This window comes from Aphelocoma coerulescens (genome assembly GCF_041296385.1).
Source record: "Aphelocoma coerulescens isolate FSJ_1873_10779 chromosome Z unlocalized genomic scaffold, UR_Acoe_1.0 ChrZ, whole genome shotgun sequence".
Classification (NCBI taxonomy): Eukaryota; Metazoa; Chordata; class Aves; order Passeriformes; family Corvidae; genus Aphelocoma; species Aphelocoma coerulescens.
Window position 1 is genome coordinate 62,591,579 of NW_027184085.1, and position 26,385 is coordinate 62,617,963.

General features: G+C 39.4%; 1 protein-coding gene across 5 annotated transcripts in view; it reads left to right on the plus strand.

The window, feature by feature from the left end:
* The first annotated feature begins 2 nt into the window (after positions 1–2).
* OSTF1 (osteoclast stimulating factor 1) overlaps positions 3–26,385 on the plus strand; it is a 40,445-nt gene continuing 14,062 nt past the window's right edge. For all 5 annotated transcript variants that reach the window (XR_011147884.1, XR_011147885.1, XM_069002546.1 and 2 more), the window contains exons 1-9: positions 3–513; positions 11,927–11,973; positions 12,593–12,643; positions 12,727–12,790; positions 13,996–14,049; positions 14,478–14,585; positions 15,040–15,089; positions 15,205–15,283; positions 15,753–15,851. Coding sequence is in view for 3 of the 5 variants with exons in the window: in XM_069002546.1 (XP_068858647.1) it covers positions 480–513; positions 11,927–11,973; positions 12,593–12,643; positions 12,727–12,790; positions 13,996–14,049; positions 14,478–14,585; positions 15,040–15,089; positions 15,205–15,283; positions 15,753–15,851 (586 nt within the window). In the remaining 2 variants the exon portion in view is untranslated. The remainder of the gene's footprint in view (positions 514–11,926; positions 11,974–12,592; positions 12,644–12,726; positions 12,791–13,995; positions 14,050–14,477; positions 14,586–15,039; positions 15,090–15,204; positions 15,284–15,752; positions 15,852–26,385) is intronic.

Consider the following 26,385-nt stretch of genomic DNA (forward strand, 5'->3'; position numbering starts at 1 on the left):
AGTTCGCGCTTAACTTCAACCACGCCGAGAGGGTGCTCAGAGCGCATCCGTCCGGCAGCAGGGCTCCGCACAGGCGGAGCGCCCGCCTCCCACGTCCTGTGACGGGGCTGTCCGGGGCGCGCCCACCTCGGGGCCCGGGCGGCCCCGCGCACACGACACCCCAGCGGCGCTCCAGCAGCCCCGGCCCCGCGGCCTCGGCGGCTCCTCCACCCCGCCGAGAGGGAAGCGGCGGGGCCTCATCCCACGGCTCGCGCGCTGATTGGCCGCGTGCCGCCCGGGGCCGAGGCAGCGGCCGCGGCCGCTGGGGGCGGGAGGGACCCGCCCTTCGTCCCGGCTCCTCCGCCTCGGCTCCTCGGCCGCCGCCGCGCCGTCCCTGGGCCTGTCGGGGGCTCGCACCACCGCCTCTCACCGTGGGCCTGCGCCCGGCAGCCGATCGCCGTCGCGCCGCTCCCCCGTCCGTGCTTAGATCGGCTCCAGCCATGTCCAAGCCGCCACCTAAACCGGCCAAGCCAGGTGAGGGAAGGACGGAGCGGCCTGGCCCGTCGTCCCCGTGCGGGGCGCCACGCAGCCCGCTGCCCGCTGACACGTGAATGGCTTGGGTTTCGGGTCTGCGCTCCCGGGCAGAGCTTAGGCGAGGGTGGGAGTGGCGCACAGCCGCCTTTCCTTTCCGGACCGCACCCTGCCGCCATGAACCTCGACACCGCAAGCTTGGTGCCGGCAAGGAGGGCTGTCCCTCCCGTGCCTGGAAAGCACCGTGGGGCTGCGCTCGGGCATCGTGTCTGGGCCGGACCCCGCGCCCGATCTAGCTCGGGAGCAGGTTGGCGAGTGCACCCAAATCGGAGCCATCGCCCGGGGACAGGGTCCCTGTCGCTGGGCTTGTGCGGAGCCCTCTCGCCCGGCCTTCCTCGTCTGCAGCAGGGAGCCGCAGTGCTCAGGGATGGCACTGGCGTCGTGGCGCGCCCGGCCGGCAGCAGCCGTCGAGGAGCGGCTTGCGTAGCCTGAAACGCACAGGAAACCTTCCACCCTTTTAAGAAACAACACTGAAATACTCTGAGGTTTGCCTCGGGATTGCACGGATTAGCAATGTATTAACGCATAAAAATCAGTTTTATAGTATAGTCGCGTGCAACATTCTTCATCTTCAAAGATGGCATCTACTGTTTTCCCTTGTAGGACTCCTGACAGCCAGTCTCTTTGTGCTCTTTGAAATTCAGGCGTCAATGTGCACATCGCCCTTTCTAGTGCATTTAGTCATCGATGTGTACGGTTTTGCTCCTGTGGTTTTTTTCAGAAAAATTTACTGCAAAGCTGATTTTTTAAAAAAATTACTAGCAACCAGTTAATAGCTTTTTCGAAAAATATATTGAAAAGCCATTGGAAGTTGCACAGTTTTAAATCTTAGAATAGAAGTGGCATCTTTCAGGTAAATATACATTCTTCTGTAAAAAATTTAACCATTAGCTTTAGAGTTTTGCGTTTTTTAAAGTAAAAAATTGATCTGGAAAATGTAATGGCTATTTATCATGTTTGTGTGTCATCTCTCAGTGTAATAATTTAAATTCTTACTTAAAAATTAAAAATTCACTGTGATTTTAATTAAATAGGTAAGACTAGTTGGTGTCTCCCAAAACAGGATTATCTGATCCCTAAATACATCTGAATTTCAATTTTTTTTTGCACTTGGAATACTATTTGAAATGCTGATGTAAAAAAAATAATTAAATTCATAACCTAATTGAGTATTTTAACTAGACAGCTTACAAAACAAGCTTTTAATTTGAAGTCAAGTAAGTGTAGAAGTTTGGACCATTTAAACCATCAGTCTCAACTTGCCTGCAGAAGCAAAAGCTCTCTGGATGTAGTTCCATCCTCAGAAGTTCCTCTACCCTGCAGTTTGCTCAGCTTCTTTGAAAACAGCTTACTTTAAATGAAAAAGACAGTAATAAAAGCAGTGCTGTTGTGGACCCTTATTGAAATAAGCAGTACTGGGGAAATCTGCAGGCTTCTGAAAGGATGTGGTGTTTCACAGCTGAATATGTGCGTGAAGAGTGGGATTTTCCCATGAAGTTGATAACTCAGTTTTCTGTTTTTCAATAAGATGAGTTAAATTTAATGTAAGATTCTTAAGGAGTTAAAGACTCCTTAAGAGCCCTGCCTAACTTGCAGGAGCTCTCAGATTGACTCAGACAAGTTCTAATACTAGGTGTCTCTCCCTAGTTTGATGGAGTCCAGTTTGCAGTGTGCTTGATCTGATAAAATGCGGACTGTCGTCAAAAGGACAGCTTCCCTACCCCCACCATCCCGTTCCGTTCAGTTACGTGACAAGCTGGTGGTGCTCTGACTTTTTTATGTAAGGTTATTTTTATGTCTAGTGAACTTGCTGAGCTGGTTTACCAGCAGGAGTGCTTGACACAGCAAAAGGAAATTTGTAGGAGAAGGAAGACAAAGAAAACAAGATTGTCTTGCTGATGACTTTCAGAGCTGATTAAGGGTAATAGAATTAATTTTTCCACATCCCTAATTTTTGAAGAGAGAAAATTTTATGGCATCTGTTGTGTCAGCTTTTTCAAAGTAATTTTCTGAAAGAGATTGTCTTCTAGCATACTTCAAAATATCTCTGTAGTCGCATGTCTGACTTACTTCTGTATGATAACAGTTATGCCTTTGATACTTTAATTGAATTTCTTAGGGTTATAGATAGTTGTTATTTAAAGACATAAGTATAGGAACTGCATGTGGTGAAATAGTTTCTACAGCAGTGGAAGGCTGTCTCTTTTGGTGGCATTTAGACTGCATTTGCTAGAATGTCTTGGTGCCTTTGGTCAAGCTGTGTTAATTTTTCTTCACTGATCATTTTTAGGTATCAAGTGTATAAGCTCTGTCAGGAATAGCAAGCTTGCTTGCATTGCTGGTGGATTACTACAATTCAGGACAGAAAGAAGAGAAAACAAGACATTGGTTGCTGTAGTCCAATCCTATGTGTTTGGGAAATAAGTGCAGATTGAACAGAGAAGGAAGGAAATATTTTGATGGTGGGGAAGTGAAAATATATCGTGAAATAAATATCCTTTTTAAAGCAGTGAGTCTTCACTGCTCAACTCAGGGATTTTGGACACTGCAGTTGGACAGTGCTTTAAAAATGTGGGAAAAAAGATGTGAAGGGGGAAAAACCAACTAGCTGTGGCACTGTCATCTTCTTCAGTACATGAGAGCATTTTTTCTGACAGATTGCTTTTCTGTAAATCCTGTTGCATGCACAGCACATAAAGATTTCAGTTACAGAGAGATGGTTTTGACATCAACATATGTGAGACAACTGTGTTTGTCAACACTTGAGCTACTCTTTTGGGTGTGTAGTCAGCCCTTGGGTAAGGGGACAAGATTGTTTATAGAGGCTTTATAAGTGTTTTAAGTTCTAGTGTTTTGAGGCTTTTTTTTTTTAAAGAAGTGCTTTGCTTTCCTCTTGTAACTGTATTGTTATTGTTTTCTAGCTGTATTTTTTTATTTAGACTCTCTATCAAAAATAAAAGGGAACGGAGTGGATGTTGAAAATAGCAGAAACATACTTTTCTGTCAGCATTATGCAAGAGTAGGGTTTCCCCTCCATCTTTTAAGAAATGTATTGTTGTCTCAAACTACATTATTCTTTGCAGAGTTCATATCATGTTGGATATTAATACTATTTACAAAAGTTACTTATTAAGTCCTTTGAATTTGACGATTAATGGCTTCTGCTTAGTTGTCTTCTAGTTAAGCACTGTCTCCTTGAAGAGTGCTAAGTGATGACATCTTTTTGATAAGAGCCTTATATAGTGTGCAGCAAAAGCTTTTCAGGAGATGAAAAGGGTATATTGATATTTTTAAAAAGCCTTACTTACTTTCATGTTCACCAGATACAGTAAGGTTTGTTGATCCTGGCCTAGAGTTGACACAACATTTATATTTTATAGAGAAAGACCAGTCTTTGTACCAAGGAAATTAAGAGTTTTAAATTGCACCATTTGAGAGGGAGGCCAGAGGAAACATAAGGATGTAGCATAAAGGGTTGCTACCTCAAAGCAGGTTTGTTGACTTTGCTCCCACTAGTAGCTGTCAGAGTTAAAAGTAGGATTCTGGACATAAATATTTAGTTTGAATCACAAACAAGTTCACCTCAATTCTAAGGTAAAGTAGGAGCTGTGACAGCATTCACAGGAGCAGAACACTTGCATTGAGTCACATGCATTAGGCTTAAATTTGATGTAAGTGGTGGTGGTTTGGATTTCTGCTGTACTTACAGAAAGGTTTCTGTTAGCTAGGAAGATGTGAGCATGTGAATGTGGGGAGTTACACTGTAGTCATCAGGTCTGAGGGGAGAAAAACATGAGAGAAACAATTAAACAGTTCCCAGTCTGCTTTCAGTATGAATTATAAACTTTCATTTCTGACCTCAAACCCTCTCATTACGGCAAGTTGCTGGGACCTCAAACAAGGTCTTTCTACAAGTGAAGGCATGCTGGTATTCGCAAAAAAAAGTCAATAAGAAATAGAAGATTTCAGCATCAAGCTGTGCCAGTGACATTGTGTTCACTTATATCTTCTGTGAGAATATTTTTACTTCTGGTTTTCTGTAAGGAAATGACGCTTGTTCCTTCCATTCCAGATACTGGTTAGTGCAGTCCATGACTGTTCCTGGATACCCCAGTTTGTCATCTATGCTGGCACCAGTCTGTCCTTTGCATTCTTTTTAATGTGTTCCTAAACAAATTACTAGGCTTGCTTGCTTGTTTGTTTAATAGAGTCTTCCCCCCTCCCCCCCAGCATGTATTCTCTGTGTTCACTTCCCCTTTCTAGTAAGCATTACTTAGAAGTTGAAGATGGTTCTCTAAACACTGGAGACTCCACCTTTTTTTGTCTCAGTTGTGGCAATCCTTAAATGCTATGTTGAACTCTGCTGTGTCTGTGAGCAAAATGCCAGAGTACCAACTACACTCCTGTAAAAAGTATTTCTAATACTTCTATACCTATTTGGAGGCCTGTGTGCAAAGCACCTCGTTTTCTAATTCCCAGTGCTACGGGCTTGGGGCAGAGTGGCTGGAAAGCTTCATGGAGGTGACCTGGGGGTGCTGGTTGACAGCTAACTGAACATGACCCAGCCCAGGTAGCCAAGAAGGCCAGTGGCATCCTGGTCTGCATGAAAAGTAGTGTAGCCAGCAGACAGTGACTGTCCCCCTGTACTGGGTACTGGTGAGGCTGCCCCTCAAGTCTTGTGTCCAGTTCTGGGCCCCTCGCTACAAAAAAGACATTGAGGTGCTGGAGAGAGTCCAGAGAAGGGCAACAGAGCTGGTGAAGGGTCTAGAGAGTAGTTGGTATGAGGAGTAGCTGAGGCAGCTGGGGATGTTTAGCCTGGAGAAAAGGAGGCTCAGGGAGATCTTACTGCTTTGTACAGCTATCTGAAAGGAGCTTGTAGCAAGTTGGGTGCTTGTTTCTTATCCCAAGTGACAAGTGATAGGACAAGAGAAAATGGCCTCAAGTTGTGCCAGGGAAGTTTAGGTTGGCTATTACGGAAAATTGTGTTTGTCAGGTATTGGAACAGGCTTTCCAGGGAAAGGAATGAGTCCCTGCAGGTATGTAAAGGACATGTGGATGTGGCACTTAGGGACACAGTTCAGTGGATTGGCAGTGGTAGGTTAATGGCTGGGCTTGATGATCTCAGAGATGTTTTTCAACCTAAGTGATTCTGTGAGAAGCCAGGAAAAAAGTTTCAGTTTGGCCGTGATGTCCTACTAATAAAATTGCACATCTCCTCAGAAACATGGAGATCATAAGATAAACATGTCTTCTCTTACTAAAGCAAACTGCAAGTGTATCACAAATTATTCTGATCTGCATCTTACCTTTGGTATTTCCCCCTTGGCCAAAAGGTTGTGACTTAAAATTGCTGGTATACATTACCAGATCATGTAATTCCTTTGTAGGTTCTTAGGCCAACACTGAGAAAAGAAAGACTGCTCCATTGCTACCACACTTTCTGTAAGATGCCTTTCACTTTCTTCAAAGAAATTAATCTGAATATATATCAAAATTCATATTCCCAGTTATAAATATTCTGGAAGGAGATCAAAACTAGCATATGCCCTGGAGCATGCAAGCTGTCCTTCTTCTTCCCCACATACCATATCCTTTGTATATTTTCTCCTTTTGGGCCATTTGTTACAGGTAGGGGTTCAAATTAGTTGTTTTCAATCAAGTTGGTGCTAGAGTACCTGATTCTGAACTGTTTCTGTGCAGCATTATGGGAGCAAAGAGAAAGATGGCTGATGACAACCCAGGATTAGCTTGAACCCTTGAAGACATTGATAGACTTGCAGTTTTTTAACTAACTGTTGATTACCATAGTCAGTTCTGATTTTCTACAGCATAGAGATTATCCTTCTCTGTACTGTAGGCACTGACAGTGCTTTGTGACACACAGTGAGTTGGTTCATCTTAAGTTAGTTATTCTGATTTTTATGGTAGTCTTGAGCTGCTTAGTCTTAATAGCAATAATGAAAATGCTGCATCAGGATTAATATCTGATTTGTAGCATCTTGCTTGAGTCAATGAGATGTGATTATGGTTCTCTATGGCAGATGCTAACAAAAAACTGCTGTCAGTGGGGCCAAGCCTTGGTAGCTCCTGTGAACACTGACTTATTGCCATCATTATTTTGTTCAAAATATGCATTTTTTGAACCAAGGACTGTGTTAGGGTGTTTTTTTGTTTGAGGAAGTAATATTAATTGACGGCTAATGAAGTTGCATTTTCTCCCCATTGGTGCTGAAATTTCAGCCTAACACAAATACCTGAGTAGGTAATGCCATGCAGTTATAGGTTGTTTTTTGGGTTTTTTCTTTTTTAGAATTTCATTGGGGGGGTTGAAAGCAAGTGAGAGAAAGTGGAGAATGTTTTGGTAATAGTGAGGATTTTAATGCTAATGGCTGTGGTAGTTTAGAGAAGCTGGAGTGAAAGAGCAGAAAGGAAGTAGGGGGAAAAAAGTCACTGTGAGAGAAACAGTAACTCCTTGTTGCTGTGCTCCTTACTTAGCACTTCTTTGGAAGCAATCATTTGTTAATGGTACTGCAATTGATGAAAAATAAATCTCGAAGTTGTAAGAAGAAAACAAAAATCTTACAGTCTTTTTAGAAAATGGTGTTTGGTTTTGTGACATCTTTTTATTACTTAGCATTATGAAGCACAGCAGCTATATCTCTTCTGTTCAGTACCTATCAGAAGCTGCATTTTTAAGCTTTTGCTACTGTTTAGTTTCTCCATTTCCTTACTTCTATGTGCTTAGTGGGGAAAGGATCATCTTAGAATTTTGAGTTGCATGTTTCCCTCCCTCAAAAAAGCTGGAGAAGTTTATAGGTAAGTTATTCAAAATAAATTAAAGGTTGTGGGGTCAGTCCAACCTGACAAAGTTGTTAGTTTTGTGTTGCTGGTTAGAGAGAATGGTTAGTTTGACTTCTTTACCATGTTGTGTTTCTGCGGGAGGGTTTGACAAGTTGTGACTTGGGAGGTTTGTATGCTAAGAGTAATTGTATCTATTAAGTATGTATAATAAGTTAGCTTTTTTATTTGTCAGGGAGTTGTTTTGCAGATGTTTAATGCAGATTTCACAAGAAGGGAGAAGACAGTCTTATGACTAAAGTGTGGGATTTTTGAGACTGAAATATTACTGGTTAATGTCTCAAATTTGCAAAAGCAGAGTGTGCTTTGCTGATGATGTGCAAGATAACAGCCCAAGTGGAGAGGGTGTGAGCACCAGAGGATGACCACAACAAACCAGCCTGTGTTTAGCAAGAAGCTGGGGTTTGAGCCAGATAAGAAAAGAGGCCTATAAGTGTTTTCTCATGTATTCCCTTACTCATCTGGCTCAGGTGTGAAAGCTCCCCTCCCCGGGGAAGGTGGTGGACATTCACAGTAAGCCTGAAGGTATTCATCCCTTCTGGTGGGGTATAACTTGCTCAACTATGCTGACTTGAGAGGCAACTATCATGTCTTAGAACATGCCATAAACCATTCAAAACCCCAACCCCAGACCAATTTCTGAGGCCTTCCACCAGAGGACTGCAGGTGATCCACAGTATTATATCAGTGACTGTTAATTTCCCCCTGCCCCTGCACCCCTCTACCCCCTAGGAGGTACCTAGGCATTCCCACCTGAGCATATGTTAATCCATGTAACTTCATGCTTCATGGGTTTTTCACTATGGATCGAGGTTGGGACCATCATTTTGACTGTGATTGTCAAAGTTGGAACAGTCTTGTCACTGGGTTAATGGGTGGTGATATCTTTCTACTCTTATCCTTTCTTTCTTTCTTCTCCTAACTTCTTCTTCTTAAAATATGTTGTAAACCAGACAAAAAAATTCCAGTCAATGCCTTAGTAAGTGCCCTGTGTCTGGTTAAGTTAAAGTTGGCTAAGTTATTGTTTGTGAGGTGCCTTAGTTTTAAAATTTGCCAAGTACCTAATTCTACCTTAATGTCCTAAAAGTGAGCAATTAAAAGTTTGTTATTGAAGATTTTTGTTGTTTCTCTGCGCTAAATGAATCAAACAACCTTCCCCTAAACCCACCAAGCAGACCAGGGCATAACAGGATTGAAAAGAAGAACCCTTTAAATCCCTGTGCTTAGGAAAAGGTCTGTTGTGGGAGTTATCACTGCCCTGTGCCTCCATGTACTTTGCTTTTGAAAGGGATACTCCTCTCATTAAATCATGTTGAGAATAAACTAATTTATCTGTGCCCAGTGCTTTGAAATCTTAAAAAGGTACATATGTGTTCTGTATTCTCATTACTTTGTCCTCTAAAAGCATGTGGTGGGGAGGTGCAGTCAGTCAACTTTGATAAATTCAAATCAGTGCTCATTACTGGTTCACCATCCCACAGGAATCTAGAAATGTGGTTTGTACTAGAGAGATAGTAGTAAGTGGGGGCAGAGGAAGACTTCGGGTGCTTTCTATATTTTTGCATATTCCAAAGCAAGCTCTAAGTCTGTCTGCATGCCTAGAGATAGGTACTGCCAGATAAAAGTATTTCCAGTGATTACAGTTATCCATGCACCTAATAAAATATGATTTCTCTGTGTCTGCAGAACTGTGATTCAAGTTTAATGTCCACTTTGTGTGCTAACATTTTGTTATTTTAATCTCCTAGACTGAATTTTTGTGTTAGAATTTGGTACTAAAAAATCTATTACAAATGCTAAAGTCCCCTTGTTCTAAGATCTTAAATGCAGCAAAGTAAACAGGCTTAATGTCTCTTTATCAAAAGATTTTTAAAAGATTGGTGCCAGTAATGGGTAGTGTTTAACTTCAGTATAAAGTACTGTGAAATTAACATTAACCAGACCTGTAGTTCTATACATGCAAATTTGTACTTTGTATTTCATCACAGGAGAATGTTGTAGCATGTGTCAGTCTGTCTGTGACAGGACAGTTGGACGTTTGGGGAAGTAACTCTGTTTCAGGTTTATAGAATTAAAAAAAAAACCCACAAACGAACAATGAATTGCCTTTTGTTTAAGCAGTGTGTCAGCTGTACTGTAATCAGCTGACACATTGTATCAGTGTTTCCAGTCTTCTTTGTCTCCACAGGTGTGATAACTTTAGAAAATCTGTTGGCACATATGCAGTACGTTATTACGAAAGACATGCAACACACAAATGCATATTTCCTCCTTTTCCCTGTCTTCTGCCATCTTCTCATTTCCCCTTTTAATATTTCTTATTCTTCCCTTTTGTTGTCCATTTCTTCCCCTTACTTAAATTAAATGCTGAAAATTGGTGGATGATGGTTGCAGTCCCCATAGTTGTCAGTGTGCAGTTTTGTGTTGTGTTTTTGTGTCTTCTGTGGGAGAAAGCCAAGGAGAAGGGGCAGTACTCCTGTCTTCCATCCTGTTTTGTCATCTCTCATTCTTTTTTGTTTTCTTTTTTTCTTCATTTATGTTTCATTGTTGTGGCTTGACTTCTCCCCAGCTGCAGTTCACATGCTTCATGCTGAAGCACTTTGGTCCAGGATGCATTACTGTCTGCTGTCCTTGTTCATCACTTCTGTATAGGTAGTAAACATAACTCAGGTTTCATTCTTTTTAGCAGTTGCCACAGTTGGAAGTATTTAGTTTCTGGGGTAAAGGTCTGAGAAGTTTTGGACCTTTTTTGTCTAGGAGATGGCTGCTGTGTGAGAAAGAACCAACCAATAAAGCCAAATTGAAGTTCTGTTTTGTTACTAAAAATTAAGTACTGTGAGGAGCAGTTACAGATTATAAAAAAAGATATGTGCAGTATCTATATGCACTTGACAATGTGTTTATACAGATTCATTTTATGTTTATAGTTTTACATACACTTAGTCACACAAAAGCCTGAGAACAGAGGGCTACGGGAGTGTTTTGCTTAGTAGTTATGCCTTTACAAGTATGCCTTGGCATTGCTCTTGCTAGGGAATATCCAGAGGCACTTGAAAATACAACTTAAGAACCACCCCAAGGGGTTCTGCAAAATGGCAGTTGGGTACCATCCTCCTTTCTCAAGGTGGTCAGCATATTCACCTTCAGAATGTTATTTTTAAAGCTCTTAACTTCCTAAACTGATCACTGTTGTGAGTAGGATTTTAGATACTGGGGTAATAAAGACTACATCTAGCAAAAAAAAAACCAGACAAAAACAATTCTAGAGATGATGGTTTGTAATAAAAAAGGTAAAGGCTTTTTCTTGAAACCTACTCTGTCTGTACTTGCTTAGCTCCATTTAATAAACTATGCAAAACATTGCATGTGTACACTTTATTGTACAGTATAGCCTTTGGCAGTAGGTTCATCAGTTTCTCTGGGTACACAAAATAGCCTGGACCTATTGTCCTGATGGATCAGACACTGCTTCAGTCACAAGATAATCTGTATAAACATGTATAGTGTAAGAACCTCTGTGTAACCTACACCTCCAAGTTTAACACATTTAAAAGTAAATAAACCTACATGCTTAAGACTTAAGATAGCTAAAAGTAAACAATACAGAACAGTCTGCATAATATATTTCTCCATTGAGTCCAATGGACTCCAGCAGTTAGCTAATTTTGTAATATACATGTTTCTTCTGTACTTGTACTTTCTGTTCATGGTATTGAAATGTACTTTTTGATTTTTTTAAAAAGACATTTGTAGGGAAGCTTCTTTTGCAGTTTATGCAATTAAATTTGTACCTCTTTGCATTAAGGTTATCTTTTCTTGGCTTGAATGCTGCTGACAGTCTCTTCCAAACTGGCCTTTTAAAATAAATGTTTCCCATTTACTGGAATTGCACACCCTATAGCTTATTTTAAGCATCTAAATAGAACAGCACATCAGTTGTACATTAAATAGGACTTTGTGACCATTTGTCATTTTTCTTTAGTGAGTTCTGTGCTACTGCATTATTTTCCTAATAATGACTGCAAGTAAATATAAGAACATGTTGCTGACATTGGTCATTGGTTTGTTTCTTTCTTCTTTCCTTAATTCTTTGTCATTTGACAGATTTGATGTTAGTAATACTAGTATGTACAGCATGTATGAGTGTGTAAGGGTATATATGAATGAAACTACACTTTTCCTCAGAAATCAATGACAACACTTTTGTTGCACAGTGAGCTATAAAGAGCATGTTAGGTGTGCAGAAGAGGGTACTTACATGTAACTGATCAGGTGTCCAGTTTCCTTCATAACCCATGTTCCTGGATTTTTTAACTCAGGCTGCTGAGCCTTTTCATCATGATTTTCTTTGATAGAAGTGTAGCACAAATTCATTCAGCAACTGGCATTAAGCTTGAAGGAAAGGAATGTATTGTGATTTAAGGGCTGCATTTAAAGGCATCATACTGGTACTGATTTTTTTTTAATTGGGATTTTTCTGGTTTTTTTTTTTTTTTAGGGCAGGTGAAAGTATTCAGGGCCCTGTATACATTTGAGCCCAGAACGGTAAGTACATCCAGACTTCAGTGGTTTGAGAATCTTAGTTTTAGCCTTGTCTGTAATATTTCTTTAGTTCTGCTAGTACTGGCATGTTAGACTTAACTGTACCAAAATTTTAATGATAAAGCTTGTTGATGGATAGTCATTCTTAATGTGAATGAAACTGTCTGATTCATCATCAGTCTCTTTTAAGAACAGCTCTTTTTAAAAGTAGCATGCTTTCTTTTGTAGTACCAGTTACCAACAATCAAAGATCAGAAATCTTAAATTATTTGTTTTTTCTTCCAAAGGCAACAGTGGTAGTTGAGACCTAAGAGATATGGTGAACTGGGACCAACCAAAAAGGGGATGAAGTTAACAAACAAAAGATGTATTTCACTGCTTCTGTTGCACAGCTCTTCATTGGAAAGGCCAGTCTTTGTGCTGTTAGGAAAGTTACGGATCCAGAAAGTTAACTGTAAGCAAGCCAAGCTAGAGACTGTCAGGCTGTTGTCTAGGTGATAGAGAAATTGAGTCATCATTGTTTTGAATGAAGGGGTGAATGTATTCTGACTTATCCAGGTATTTGTTTTTCTTGCATACACATATTAAGCTACTGTTTATTCTTCTTAATTTTTTTTTAAAGCCAGATGAACTGTACTTTGAAGAAGGAGATATCATTTACATCTCGGACATGGTGAGTCTAAGACATCCCACACAGACTGAATACTTCTGAGATGCAAATTATCCCATCTAAAATATTTTCCCTTTTCTCTGCAGAGTGATACAAATTGGTGGAAAGGAACTTGCAAAGGGAGAACTGGACTAATTCCAAGCAACTATGGTAAAGTCTAGAATATTTTTATTTGGTGAGATCATTCGCAATCAAAGGAAATAGCTGTCTTTTCAAAACCAGATCACAGTATTGGTACTTAACAGTACTCTACCATGTGTTTCAGAATACATCCATCTGCAGTATCAGTTACCGCTGTACATCAGCAGTGGACAGGTTGTCTTGTGTTTTTATAACCTAGAGGCAGCTTGAGTTTGCTGAGTGTTCATGTTTCTGGTTATGCAGGTAACAGATACTGAGATACTGTCAGTTTTGAGGGGAAGAACACTTGTATCTGAAGGATGGGGTTTTGTTTGCCTTTTGTTGTTTTTTTAGTGAATATATTCAGCCACAGAAGACATTGGTTTTTTGGGGATTGCACCGCGTTAAATATCCCATATGTGTCTGGGCTGAATAGAAACTGCTTTTTCAGATTCAACTAAAATCACTTTTAAAAGCAACAAGTACACAATTCTTCCAAGTCCTGCCAGGAATTGTAGGCAGAGTAGCAGTGTCTCATGAGAGATTGCATCACAGTTGCCAATATGACTGAAGTTGCTTCCTGTTGTCCCATCTGCAGTAGGAAACATTATGGTAGCAATGCTGTTTTCCCTGCCCTGTAGTCAGTAGAAATACATTAATAGAATCTATGGCGTAGTCATTGAGACCACCATGGCATCAAATTTCACTTTAGTTTGTGATTTCCAAACTGATTCTACTCATGCTATCTGCCAGAGATCAGAGGTCATGCACTGTTAATATGCAAGACTAGCTGATACATGCAACATATCTGCATTCAAATTTCTTTTGAATATTGAAGTGTGTTACATTTAAAACAACCCAAACAACCTGTTAATTCATGTTCCCACTGAGATTATCTGTAAAGCTTCAATTTTAGACCAGGGTAGGAGGGGTGGTGTCTCTGCACTTTTGCAAAATTTGCATGTATAAGCAGAACAGAAGCTTTTGCAGACCGTAAGAACAGAGTACTAGGATCATGTCTTCTGATTTAGATAAATTGTGCAATTTGATGCTGTTGTTTGAAGTTTTCACAAGCTTTTCTCTGAATTAGCTTCCCATACACAGGAAATCAAAGTGCATCTCATTAGTCTGTCACTCACAAATCTCTTTTCGTGTTAGAATCAAATATGTTTTATTTCCACACAGGTGTCAAGTACATGTTTCAGAAGTAGTTAGAATTTACTCTTTCATTTCAGTGGCAGAGCAAGCAGAGTCTATTGATAATCCACTGCATGAAGCTGCCAAACGAGGTATGTTTGGTGTTTTAGTTGTGTAATGCTAAAGGATGATTTACTTGTTTTCTGCTATAGTAATAATAATATATTTGGAATGAATATGTTCTGCCTGTTTTGGTTGTCTTATTTCTTGAGCAAGTTATCTGCTAAGTTTTACAGCTTTGAAAAGGTGAGATACAGCCTGGTAGAATTGCCACTCTGTGTATACACAGAAAAAGTGTGGTACCATCCATTTAACTACATGGGGATATAAAGGTCTTCTGGGAATGGAAGAAAAGACATTTGGTATGACTTGGTATGATTTTGGTATGGCTGGTTGTTCAATGAATTATAAATGTTGCTGCTAATCACTTTCAGAAAGGACTATTTCCTTTAAAGAACCTTTAATGGTTTTTTAACTTTTCAAAGAAAAAAAGGTAATCAAAACTGATTTTGTCTTTCAGGCAACCTAAGCTGGTTGAGAGAGTGTTTGGATAATCGAGTTGGTGTCAATGGCTTAGACAAAGCTGGAAACACAGCTCTGTATTGGGCATGCCATGGAGGACATAAAGGTATCAGAGAATTAATTTGAAATTACTGTTCTCTGGTTTTCTTGATATGCTTGTTAGGCTGACTGATAAAATTGCAGCACTAAATAATGAAGCTGGGTTTTTTCAATGTTACTCTATTTTTTTGTAAATAAAAATCAGGCTAGAAGGGAGGTTCAGCTCCATCAAATGCTGTGTGTTTTGTTTTTGCTGTTGAAGCAGGCATGCTAATTAGTGTAACTTAGAAGCAGAGTGGAAGAAGGACAGATAAAAAAGAACTGTGGTATTATTTTGGGTATTGTATGCAGTAGCATGTTTTGTGACTAATGGTTGGTTGCCCAATGCAGTCTGACTTACAGATTTTCATTAGCTGATTTGATTGGTCTTTCATTGAATCTTAACTACAACGAATGTAAAAAAAAAACCATATTTGTTTCCACTAAATTTTTCTCTTAACATCTCTCCCTGTTTTCTGCAGATGTAGTAGATGTTCTGCTTACCCAGGCAAACTTGGAGTTAAACCAACAGGTAGGTTAAACCAATAGACACTTACAGTAGAGGCGTGGTGTTACTCACCTGTGGTAGAAGCTGAAAGGTTTTTTGCTGCATTTTAATCCTGTTGCTTTTCCCTCTAACTCCACAGAACAAATTGGGAGACACAGCTTTGCATGCTGCTGCATGGAAGGGTTATGCAGATATTGTAGAGATGCTGCTGGAAAAGGGTAAAGATCTTCACCAAGGTTTCAACAATCTGTGTGCAGACTAGATTCCTGAAGGTTTTTTAATTTATATTTCTTAAGTGTTTCCATATAACTCAGGTACAGTCATTAGCCAGCTCACCTGCCTGACTTGCAGGAAAAGTCTTGCAGAAAAATCTGGCAGCTGTTTGGAAGGTAGACATCTCACTTGCTCAAGATAATTTCATCCTGCTTTACAGACAAAATTAGGCACTTAAACCCCAGAACAGCAATGACATCTGCTTCTTAAAAAGGAAGAGCAGCCAGCAAGTTCCCTAATCAACTGTAGCTTATGGAAGAGCATCCGTAGCTTTTGGTCTGCTTCAGAGCAGTCAGTAGGTCAGATTCCCTTGTCCTTTATTGTTCAACCCACATTAGTGAAATTCATATCATAATGATATTGGTTGATAAATAACTGGGATAGTGATTCATGATGAAAATTTTCTTCACGAAGGGGCAAGAACAGATCTGAAAAACAATGAGAAGAAACTGGCTTTAGATATGGCAACAAATGCAGCTTGTGCTTCCTTGCTTAAGAAGAAACAGAGTGCAGGTATTTCTGATTTTGTTTGATAATTTTACTTTTGGAGGACACTTAATATTTTAACCAAATACCGATATATTGATAGCCATAAAAACAATTTGGGAATTACATGGGCTAAGAGTTGTGTTTGGAAGGGCTCACTTGAGAGCATTAGTTTAGAGCTATGATATGAACATGGTTTATCATATGCAGTGCTGCTGACTCCACACAAAATGCCACCTTGTGTCAGCAAGAGGCAAAAGAGTTCAGAATATGTGAAAATGGTAAAGAAAGGTAAGGAAATAGAAGACAGGCCCTTCAGGCAGAATGAAAGCAAGGATGAAAACTATTTTAGAAGTAGCATACCATAAGAGACAGGGTACAAGAATAAAACAGTGTGCTGTCTTGCCCCATATGCTTTTTTGTTCCTCCAAACTTAAGCCAAACAAGCACCAACAGACGATCCTCTTTTTCTTACTGCTAAATTTTTTACTTTCTTATTTCTATGTGTCTCTGAGTGACTTTTCTGAGGAAAGAATGCTTTCAGGTGTTGATCAAAATAGTCTCATTGCCTCCCATTGTGTTCATCTCTCCCAATAGCATAGTGTCCAAGTCCAAAAGAGTTAAAGAGGCTATTTTAAAAAGCTGAACAAAGACTGAATTGTTCAGTATTGTGTAACTGCTATTACCTATAGCTTTCAGGAGGCTGAAGTTAGGGTGGAAACTCTTAAGTGAAACAAGAAATTACTTAAAAACACATGCAGAGTTATAGTTGGTTTTGATGGGCTTTGCAGTATAGCAGTTGTATCATCACAGGACTAGTGAGAACAGAGGAAATGCTAACCTGTAGGAGCTTAGAGGTTATGGTAATTAAAATGGAGGAATAGCTGACTGCAGCTTGAGAAGGTGTCGCCGGTTGGGTTTGTAACCGGGCAGAAACACCAATTTAGTGTAGTGGTTTGGTCCAAAATACTCATTACTGTTTATCTTCTGTGAGATAAGAATTAGGAGAAAAGCAAAGCAGGCACCAACCTTGAAAGAATATAAAGAAGTTTATTAACAGATCTAAAAGAGGGAAAAAAAATTATACCATACCTTCAGAACTCTCCTCCTCCCCCCACCTTCCTTCCTTCTCCCACTGACAATGGCAAAAGACAACCCTTAAGATGTTCAGTCTGTTTATCACTTCCATAATAACCTTGTTCAGTCCATTTAGGAAGAGTCTCTTCTTGCTCGCATGTGAGTCCCTTCCCCCAACTTGCAGCTTTTCCTGCAACTGCTTTCTGTGATCCACACTTAAGAATAAACAAATTTCACACACCCCCCCCGAAGCTCTCTCTCGTTTCCAGCACTGGGACAGGTGGCTGCGGGGCCTGAGTGGGGGCCAGTGGGCCCGGCCAGGCCCTGCTTGGGCCAGGCCAGGCCGGGCCACGGCTCCAGGATGACCCCCCCAGCAGGGCTGTGGGCAGCCAGAGTGGCTCAGAACCCCCCTCACTGCAGCCAAGATTTCAGCAAAAGCGGCACCCGATGTCCGGCAGAGGTCAGGTGACCAACAGCAATAAGGCACACAGCTGCAAGGCCGAGGTGAGATTAACCCTGTTATTGCTGTGAAGAGCTCAAAACCTGAGGGAAGAGAGAGAGGAGATGCTTAAAGCTGAAAGTCTGTTGTGAAGCTATGATATATCAGAGTATCCCGTTGTAATTTCATGAAGATATGGGGGGTGGAGTGTTCAACTCGTAAGCAAAAGCACCTGCGCTGAGATAGGCAGATGCTGACGCAGCTGTAATTTCATGAGAAGTTTGGACAGGGAGAGATGGAAGCGATGAGGACTTTTGCTCCAAATGGGAAAGGAGAAACCTCAGTCCCTAGAGATGCTCCCAGAGATAGTCCTAAAGATGAAGATGAGGAAGACCCTTTGCTCCCAGGGAAGGAGAAGGGCCTCTGTTTTTTGTTTCTGAACGGCTCAACCTTAAAATTGTACCCCAAAAACCTTCAAGAGTGGACCCTCGAAAGCAGTTGCGGGAAAAGCTGCAAGTCGGTTAAGGGACTCACATGCGAGCAGAGAGACTCCTCTTCCTAAATGGACTGAACAATATTTGGAAGTGGGTGGCTGTCTCGTTGTGATAGTGTTTTCATAGCACGAGCAAGAAGAGACTTCTCTTTCTAAATGGACTGAACAAGGTTATTATGGAAGTGGTAAACAGACTGAACATCTTAAGGGTTGTCTTTTTCCATTGTCAGTGGGAGAAGGGAGGAAGGTGGGGGGAGGTGGAGAGTTCTGAAGGTGTGGTATAATTTTTTTTCCCTCTTTTAGATCTGTTAATAAACTTCTTTATATTCTTTCAAGTTTGGTGCCTGCTTTGCTTTTCTCCTAATGCTTATCTCACAGAAGATAAACAGTAATGAGTATTTTGGATCAAACCGCTACAGAAGGCCAGGAAGAGCAGTTGCAGGAAAAATATTGTCCTGCTCTTTGGTAGAGGTAAAATCAAAATTTCCCAGAAAACTGGCAAATTATTTCTCCCAATCTTGGGTCTTAAGAAAGCAGTTGTAAAAAATGGCAGAAGTCCTTCTCTGTGTGTGTTTGTGTGTGTACATGCATACATATATATGCATACATACATATATTTATGTATATATATAAAATACGTAATTTTTTCCTAAAGTTAGTTAATCCCTACTAAAAGCACTTTGTTCATCTTTGCATGTCTATTGTGGGCACCTGGTACAGGTGTTTTCTCTGTTCTGATGTCCCGGTAATTATACTAATGTTCTATTTCCTGGTACTAAGTAACTAATCTACTTCTTCACTCCCTTTAAATTAATTTTGGTTCAATGACTGACAAATTTTTCATCCTTGGTCACCTCATCTATCACCAGTCTCTGGTAATTTCACACCCTGTCTTTTTTTGCTTGCCTTGATATAACAGCCGATAATCTCAGTTTTTTGGTTTTCTGTCTCAACCTCACCTTTTGTGATATCTCTGACACCACTGATCTGTATACTTTCCTTGTATTTTGTATTTTCTTGGTTATTTTCACTATTTTCATTTTTCTGTATCTTGAGTCTGCATTTAAGTATTTCCAGTGTCTGGAAGGGAAACATTGTTCTTTTTCAGAGATTCAGTTCTGTATCAGCAGTCTTCCTCTCCCTTGTTCCTAATTACATATGGCTTCTATCATAGTCCATATCTAGAACTGTTTCATTGGAGGAAGCTTACTTTCTCTCCATCTCTTTGTTCAGATTTATGTTTCACATGTACAGACAGGTATTCAAAATCAGTTGCTGAAGTATATTCTAAAAAATTTAAATTATTAAAATCATGTCATAGAAACAAAAAGGTTGTGTTAATTGTGCTGCTAAACACACAGCAGAAGGAGCAGAAGAACCGTAATTTGTACTTTCTTAAAGTATGGCCCTTTGAGCACAGGGCCCTGCAATTTCTTCTCTTCCCGTTCTCCCTTTCCTGCTTCTCCTAAAATAGAGAAACATGATTTTTTCCCCTTAGATTTCTTTTCTCAAAACAGTTGACCCAGGTTAGTTTTAAACTTACTCATTTTCTTCTTCCAGAAATCTAGGATAACAATGGTTGTCACTTTTGTGAATTATGTCAGTCTTGTTACCTCTGTGCCTGGTATTTTTAGTACTTTGTTTTAATTTGTTTCTTTCCAGGTACAGTCCGAACATTGAGTAATGCAGAGGAATACCTTGATGATGAAGATTCCGATTAGCTTTTTTAACTTGTATGAAAAACTATAACTTGCAATGTCTATGTCGTTTTCGAAACATATCTTCGCAACTGTAAAACTATCTCACTTAGAGTATTGCAGTATAGCATATAAATGAGAGGGTGAAATCAGGCTTTGCAAAGGAATAATCTTCACATAGCCAGACGATGTCACATTTTAAATCAAAGTTCCTTTTTGGAATTATCACAGGGGAAGTATGGCACACCTTCATCACTGAATGGGCAGAGGACCATCTTCTAAACTCACAGGTTTCATCTCAGGCCTTCCCAGCAAGTGCCTTGTATCTCTGGAATACTGAAAGGTCCTTCTGGGACAGCAGGACACCACTGCTAACATTTCCCCAAATTTCCCTGGGTGTATGTTCCTTCATGCAGTTAATACTGACAGTCAGTACTGGCTGGCAGGCATAAATGGAGATGCTGCTGTAGAGAGGGACCATTATTTGCCCACATGGAGCCAGCATGACAAGGTTTGATTTTTAATTCTGGTAAAATTTTGACTCTTCCTTCCTCTGTTCCTCTATGTAAGGTGCAGAATGACCTGAGACAACTCGCCTCAGGAAAGCTTTGTCTTCTCTATTGCTGTGGGCCCAATCCCTGAAATGTTAGCACAGGTGAAATGCTTGCTTAAATAAGGTTTGCTTTGGAAATTCACTTGGACTTTATGCCCTGATTATTTTGCTTTTTCAAGTGTATTATGCTGAAACTATTTGTAGTGAAAGGAAGACAGAATATTTTTCTATTTATCCTGCCTAAAATTTTTAATACTGATCTCTTGCTTTTATTTTTTGAAAGTGCTCTTACGTTTTGTCGTAAATTACCTCAAAGTTTAAGTGTGTTTGACGTAATGAGGGAAGATGTGCATCAAATATACCACAGGTATCTTTAGAAGAGATACCTGAAGCTGAATAAACAGTTTTAAAATATATTGCTGCTTCCTGTGAATTAAAGAAAATGAGAAAGTAAATTCAGCCACTTTCAAGCTTCCCTGCAGGGTTAAAAAATAGTACTTCTGATGCCTTGAAGTGGCTACCTGGAAAGAGAGGCCAGACAAGAATAAGAGAATAAAAGTAGGTATTTATTTGAAGGGCCTTCAAACATACACCTTGGGAGTATAAAGCGTACAAGGGACTCCACCCAGGATGGACGCTGGGTCATGGATTCTTCACGTTTTTATAAGTTTGGTCCATTTGCATATCAGGGTTAATTCTCCAATTATAATTTCAGTTAATGATGTAATTACCCGAAGTTTGCCCCTCCTCTCAAAGGCTTTTATTTTACACATTTTGGGGCCAGGGACAACAAGGTGTCCTTGAAGTGCAAACCTAGAGAGGGTTTGTTATGTCTAACCAGCATGAGAGAGCAGTAGTTAACAGGCCACACGAAACTTCAGAATTACACACTAGGCAGTACAGGATATGAGAAATAGAAAAGTTAAAACCTAAGGCATCACTTTCTTCAGATCGCTCAAATAGCTGCAGCCGAATAGTGCACATTATTGAGAGATACTTTCTTACTGTGATGGTAAGTAAATGTTACAAGTATTTGAGATACAATCTCATTTTTAACTTTTTGTTGCTAACTTCTGTAAGAGAGACTTCTAACAAATCCATTCTAACACAGCAGTCTGTGAAACTAAAAAAAAAACAAAACAAAAAAAAAGGAAAAAAAAGCTCTTGTGAAAGACTGGGGATAAATGAAAAGCTCTTGCGAAAGTCTGGGGATAAATGAAAATCACACTAAGTATTTAAGAGATTTTTAAAAGTTTGGAGCACTCCTAATTTCCCATTTTTAAAAATACATTGAGCCAGATTTTTATTTTTATCATCCTTGAAAGAACTAGATGCCAGTAAAGCTTGTTAAGCTCTTACCAAAGAAGGCACTGTTTGATTGACCAGAACTGTTTAAGATGGGGACATTGCACAAGTAGTCATCTGCAGATGTAATTGTAGACTGTTCAGATGTTAAAACCATAGAACAAATGTTTTAGCATCGTGCTAAATACAATTGTGCAATACTGTGGTTAAATGAACAGTGATGTTTTATTTTGTGTGAACTCAAAGATCCTAGAGGGGAAGAAAAAAAACCAAAGCCACCATTTTTTTCTCTCTAGCGTTCATTCAACAGTTGTTGAACATAACTTATAGTATTTAAGATTGTTCTGCTTCACATTTAATCAACCAGCTTTTTTACTAGCTCAGCCTTTTGCCATAGTCAGCCATATGTTATGCTGCATACTGCTGATTAAAATGATGCAGTTTCAAAGTGCAAGCTTCAAAGTTCTGTAATGAGAGGCGAGAAGGCCCAGGTATCTGTTACATGAGTCTTTCTCCTGCATAAACAAAGCTCACAGGCTTAAAATTCTTCAGTGTCACAGGACATGGAGCGAATGGCTCAAGTCACTGTTTTTTCAGTTGAGCATTGGAGGCAGAGTCTGTATTCATAAGTAACTCTTAATGTAATGTCTTCTGCTGCCATGGGTTCAGCAGCCTACAAGGAAGATGTCTGTGGAATTAACAGCTGCCAGAAGACCCTGTGTTCTTCTGCAGACAGATCTAAGTGCTGCACAGGAATGATGACAGAAGCACGAGTTGAGCCTAAGGATTGCATCCAAAGTTCTCGTTGGAGTGTCCTGAAGGACGCACATTTACATTGGAAGGCACCTAGAAGAGCTGTCATTTGTTTCTAGGACAAAAATTACTGCTTTTGGTTTTTTTTCCACAACTTTGTTTTTCTTTATGAAACTGTTCTACTCATCTTGTGAAATACAAATCACTGTGAAGGCTTTCAGGCAATAAATTACTTTTTGTCTAACTCCAGCAGTGAAGTTTTGATTAAAAAAAAAAAAAACAAAAAACAAAATAACACAACAGAATAAACAAACAGGAAAAAAAAAACGTGCCAACAAACAAAAAACTCCAAAACAAATGTCTTACAGCTAGGAGAAATTACAGCTGGAGTAAGCTGATCCGGCGTCTTACTAGTTATGCAAACCCACTTGCTCCCCCTACTTTTCTTCAAGTGTTTGTGCCACTACAGACAGCTACATTCAGGTGTGTAACAAGAAGAAAAATAGGGTTTTTAAGTGCAGCAACAGGAAAGTTTTCAAGCTCAAGGTGTCTTAGAACTGAGCATTGAAGGATATTCTGTCTTGCATACTTCTGGTTGAATTAATGTGTGTGCCTTTCTATTGAAAATCAGCTGTGTTCCAGTAAGAACTTTTTTGCTGTTAGGGAATAGAAATTGTTTTGATTGATTTGAGGCTCTTTAAACTAAATTAGTAAATTTTCTGTTGGCTTCATCAAAGGAATCAAATGATTGATCCCTGTTTTGTAGGGAAAAAAATGGGACATTTCTTGCACTTTGTTTAGTACTTGGATTCTTGATAATTTTGAAGTTAGTATACTGTTTTACTAAAACAAAGCCCATCTTACTGAATTTCACTCTTACTTACCCCATCACCTGAAATGTAATATTCCTAAAACAGTTAAAAGTCACACACTAAATGTTTAAACTGAGTGGCCCATTTTCTAACAAAATCTCCCTCTTAGAACCCTGACTTCTAATTTCTGAAGATGCTATTGTGTTTCTTGTATTTGTGTTTTATGTCAAGGGCCAAAGATTGCTGAAAGTAAGTTAGTCTGACCTTGTGGTCATTTCAGTTACATGCTAGAAAGTCAGATGTTTGAGCATGCAGCACACATCAAAATCAAAAATTTATTTGCAACCATTGCCACCGTCTAATGAAACCATTGAAACACACCACTGAGCTGAGTAACAAATAATGGGCCATCAGCCATTTCCTTGATGAGACAGATAAAAGCTGAAGTTACTAAAAGTGTTTTAGGACAATATTAGTCAACTGTATTTTGATCTTATCAGGAGACTGAAAACAAGCAGAAATGGTGTTGAAGAACTTGGAACAGAAATCTTCATAAGAAATTAATTTGATATCCTAATTTGCTAAATAAATAAGGCAACAGCTGGGTTTGTTTGGGGGTTTTTTTTTGGTTTGTTTTTTGGGTTTTTTTTGAAGCTACACATTAAAAAACCAACAAAAGCTAAAAATAAGACAATACTACAAAAGCAATTTAGAATAAAAGTGACTTTACATCACAATTTCTGGAACAGAATTTGGACTGGTGGTAGTGTCTGCCTATGGTAGAAAAAGTCTACCAAGTACCCATTTACCTGATGCCTGTTGTTTCCCAGCTGAGAGTTGACGCTGAAGATGATGTGTCCCATCTGCAGCCTTTTCTAAAAAGCCACGTCATTACTTAATCCTTCTACCAAGCTTAGTGGTCTTCCTTTGGGGTCTGTAGAGCAGTCCATAGAACACCAGAGAATTCTCATGAAAGAGATTCTTCTCTGACATTGTGACATTGCTAACCTATGAGCACTGGGAAAAATAGTGTGGTCCAGCTAATGTTCACACTCCCAGTTACAAAAGCAGGGTTGTTCCCTGTGGTTAGGAGCAACTCCTAAGATCAGAGGCTGAAGGAATCCCTTGCAGAGAGAATGGTAATTTAGGTGAGCTTTTTTAAGTAAATGTGGAGCAGCACAGAACTTGGCAGGGTACCAGCACTCAGCTTTACACGTGTCAAGTTTATGCATCCAGGAAAGCATCTGCAACTTGCGCTGTTCCTTTGTGAGTTACTCCTTTCCCCAAAATTCTGAAGCACACATTAGAGCAACTCTCTGTTCCATTCCTTTGTCCTTTCTATCCAGAGACAGGCTCCTAACTAAGGAAATTTAGTGAGTTTAAATGTAAAACCAGTGTGAAGACACAAAGTGCCACATGCAAAGTGGACACATGGAAGTTTATTATCGTCATATTTCTGGTGTGAAATCTCAAGCAAGGCTCTGGAATCCAGTGAAGATCCATGGGCAGTGGAAGACCTCTGTTTTTAAGCTCTGCACAAACCTGTATTTGTTTTCTTGATTTGTGTTGCTTAATAAGAGTATATTTTTGCTCACAGCTTTGCTGCAGTCACATTGCCAGTTGACTTCATGTCTACAGGGACATAGTGAAATTAATCCTTAACCATCTTAAGACATGCTCAACATAAAATTAGAGTTAAATCCTCAAAATTTATATTCAATTTTAATGTTCCTTTCCTGTTCAGCTCACTTGTCAGCACAAGTAGTTTCATAGTGTTAGTAAATTACTGAGACTTTCTTAATTGAAGGCTCTAATTTTATATTTCCATATAATTTCCCTTTTATAGTAAGATACAGTACATTTCATAAAATCTGAAGTTCATTAAAAAGTAGTATATATTCTTCTCAGTCTATCAATTTTTACTTCTCTTTTATGCTTCTCCCTAACATTTCTGGTTTAGCCATTTTGCTAGAAAATTCCAGCTGCATAGCTATGAGTTTGAAATGGAAGAAGAATGAAGAAATTAAAAATATGCCTGGCCTACATGCATTTACACTGAAAAGCAAGAGCAATAAACATTTTGTTGACCGAACAGTTGTGGTAGAGATAGATTGAGTAGCAGGCATTGTAATTAAGAGAAATAGATTGATTAGAGCCCTAAAAACTCCCATCTAATCAGAGAATGGGGCCAATTCAGTTACAATTCTATGAGTACTTTTTGAAAAAATAGTTTCCACATGGAGTTACAGCAGTGGAAAGTCATGATGTAGTACAGTTTTGACCAAATTTTATTCTGCTAAAAGATTATAGAGTGCTCTCTAGTCAGACAAGAATAATTCAAAAGTTCAAGTAACTTGAGGCTTAACCACTGCAAGTATTTTCTCATGAGTAGGACAGTGCAGAAGATTAATAAGAGTTTGCATAGGCTTCTTCCAACTAGTGCTGAAAGTATTTGAATTACTTTCAGTAGGTGTGAGAAGATCATTCAAACTAAATGAGTTTGAAATGAAAAGCCATTATTACACAGGAGAATATAGGTTGAAAGGGTCTGGTGATGCTCATGTTTAACTAGGAGTCGTTTTGACTCAGTTTTAACCGAAGCCAGCCTACACCAGACACAGCTTCAGCAGTTTTCTAACCACTTAAAAGATTCCGGTTTTGTTCATGTTGTTTTAGGAAAACTCCAGTTTAGTTGTATGTTTCCATTTTATGGGCTGTTTGCTGTTAATTAACTGAGCTCTGGCTTTGCACTTTTCCTGGTTACACCAGTTGCTGCAGCTTATAAGCTATTATTCTTTCCATTTCAGGCTAATACTTAGAAAGTTTAAATGAAATTTAATATCCTTGTGCCAGGCTTACCTTTCCATTTGTTCAGACTGGATGGCTGACTGAAGTGCACTGCAGCCATATCTTTACCTCAGTTAAAGAAACGGGAAAATAAATTAAAAACTTAAGCCTAAAGCATGGAGACTTGCGTGTCAGATGTGAAAAGGAGAAAGTACAATATGGAATCTCTTGGGAAATACAATAGAAAGGCCAACTATTTAAGTACCTATGCACCAACATAATAGCATTATTTTTGTGTAAATCCATACATACAGCCTGAAATTTTTCTTACCCAATTGTGTAATTAAAGTACGCACATATCTATTTTGGCTTTCTTAAATTTAGTTGCATTTAGTTTCTTAAATTACCATTTGTCTGAAGTTACTTTATGATTTTCAGGATGCATTTGCCTTGACCTTAAGTTAGAAGAAACTATTTCAGTCTCACATGAGATAAGTAAAAAATATTTTTCACATATCTGTGGTTTTGCATGCCTGTAACTTAATGCTTGGAGACATGAGTTGAAAAAAAAATCTGCTTTGTACTTCATGTATTAAGACACAAGTTGAAAAATTCTGCTTCTTAAAAGTAACTAAGAGCTGTTGA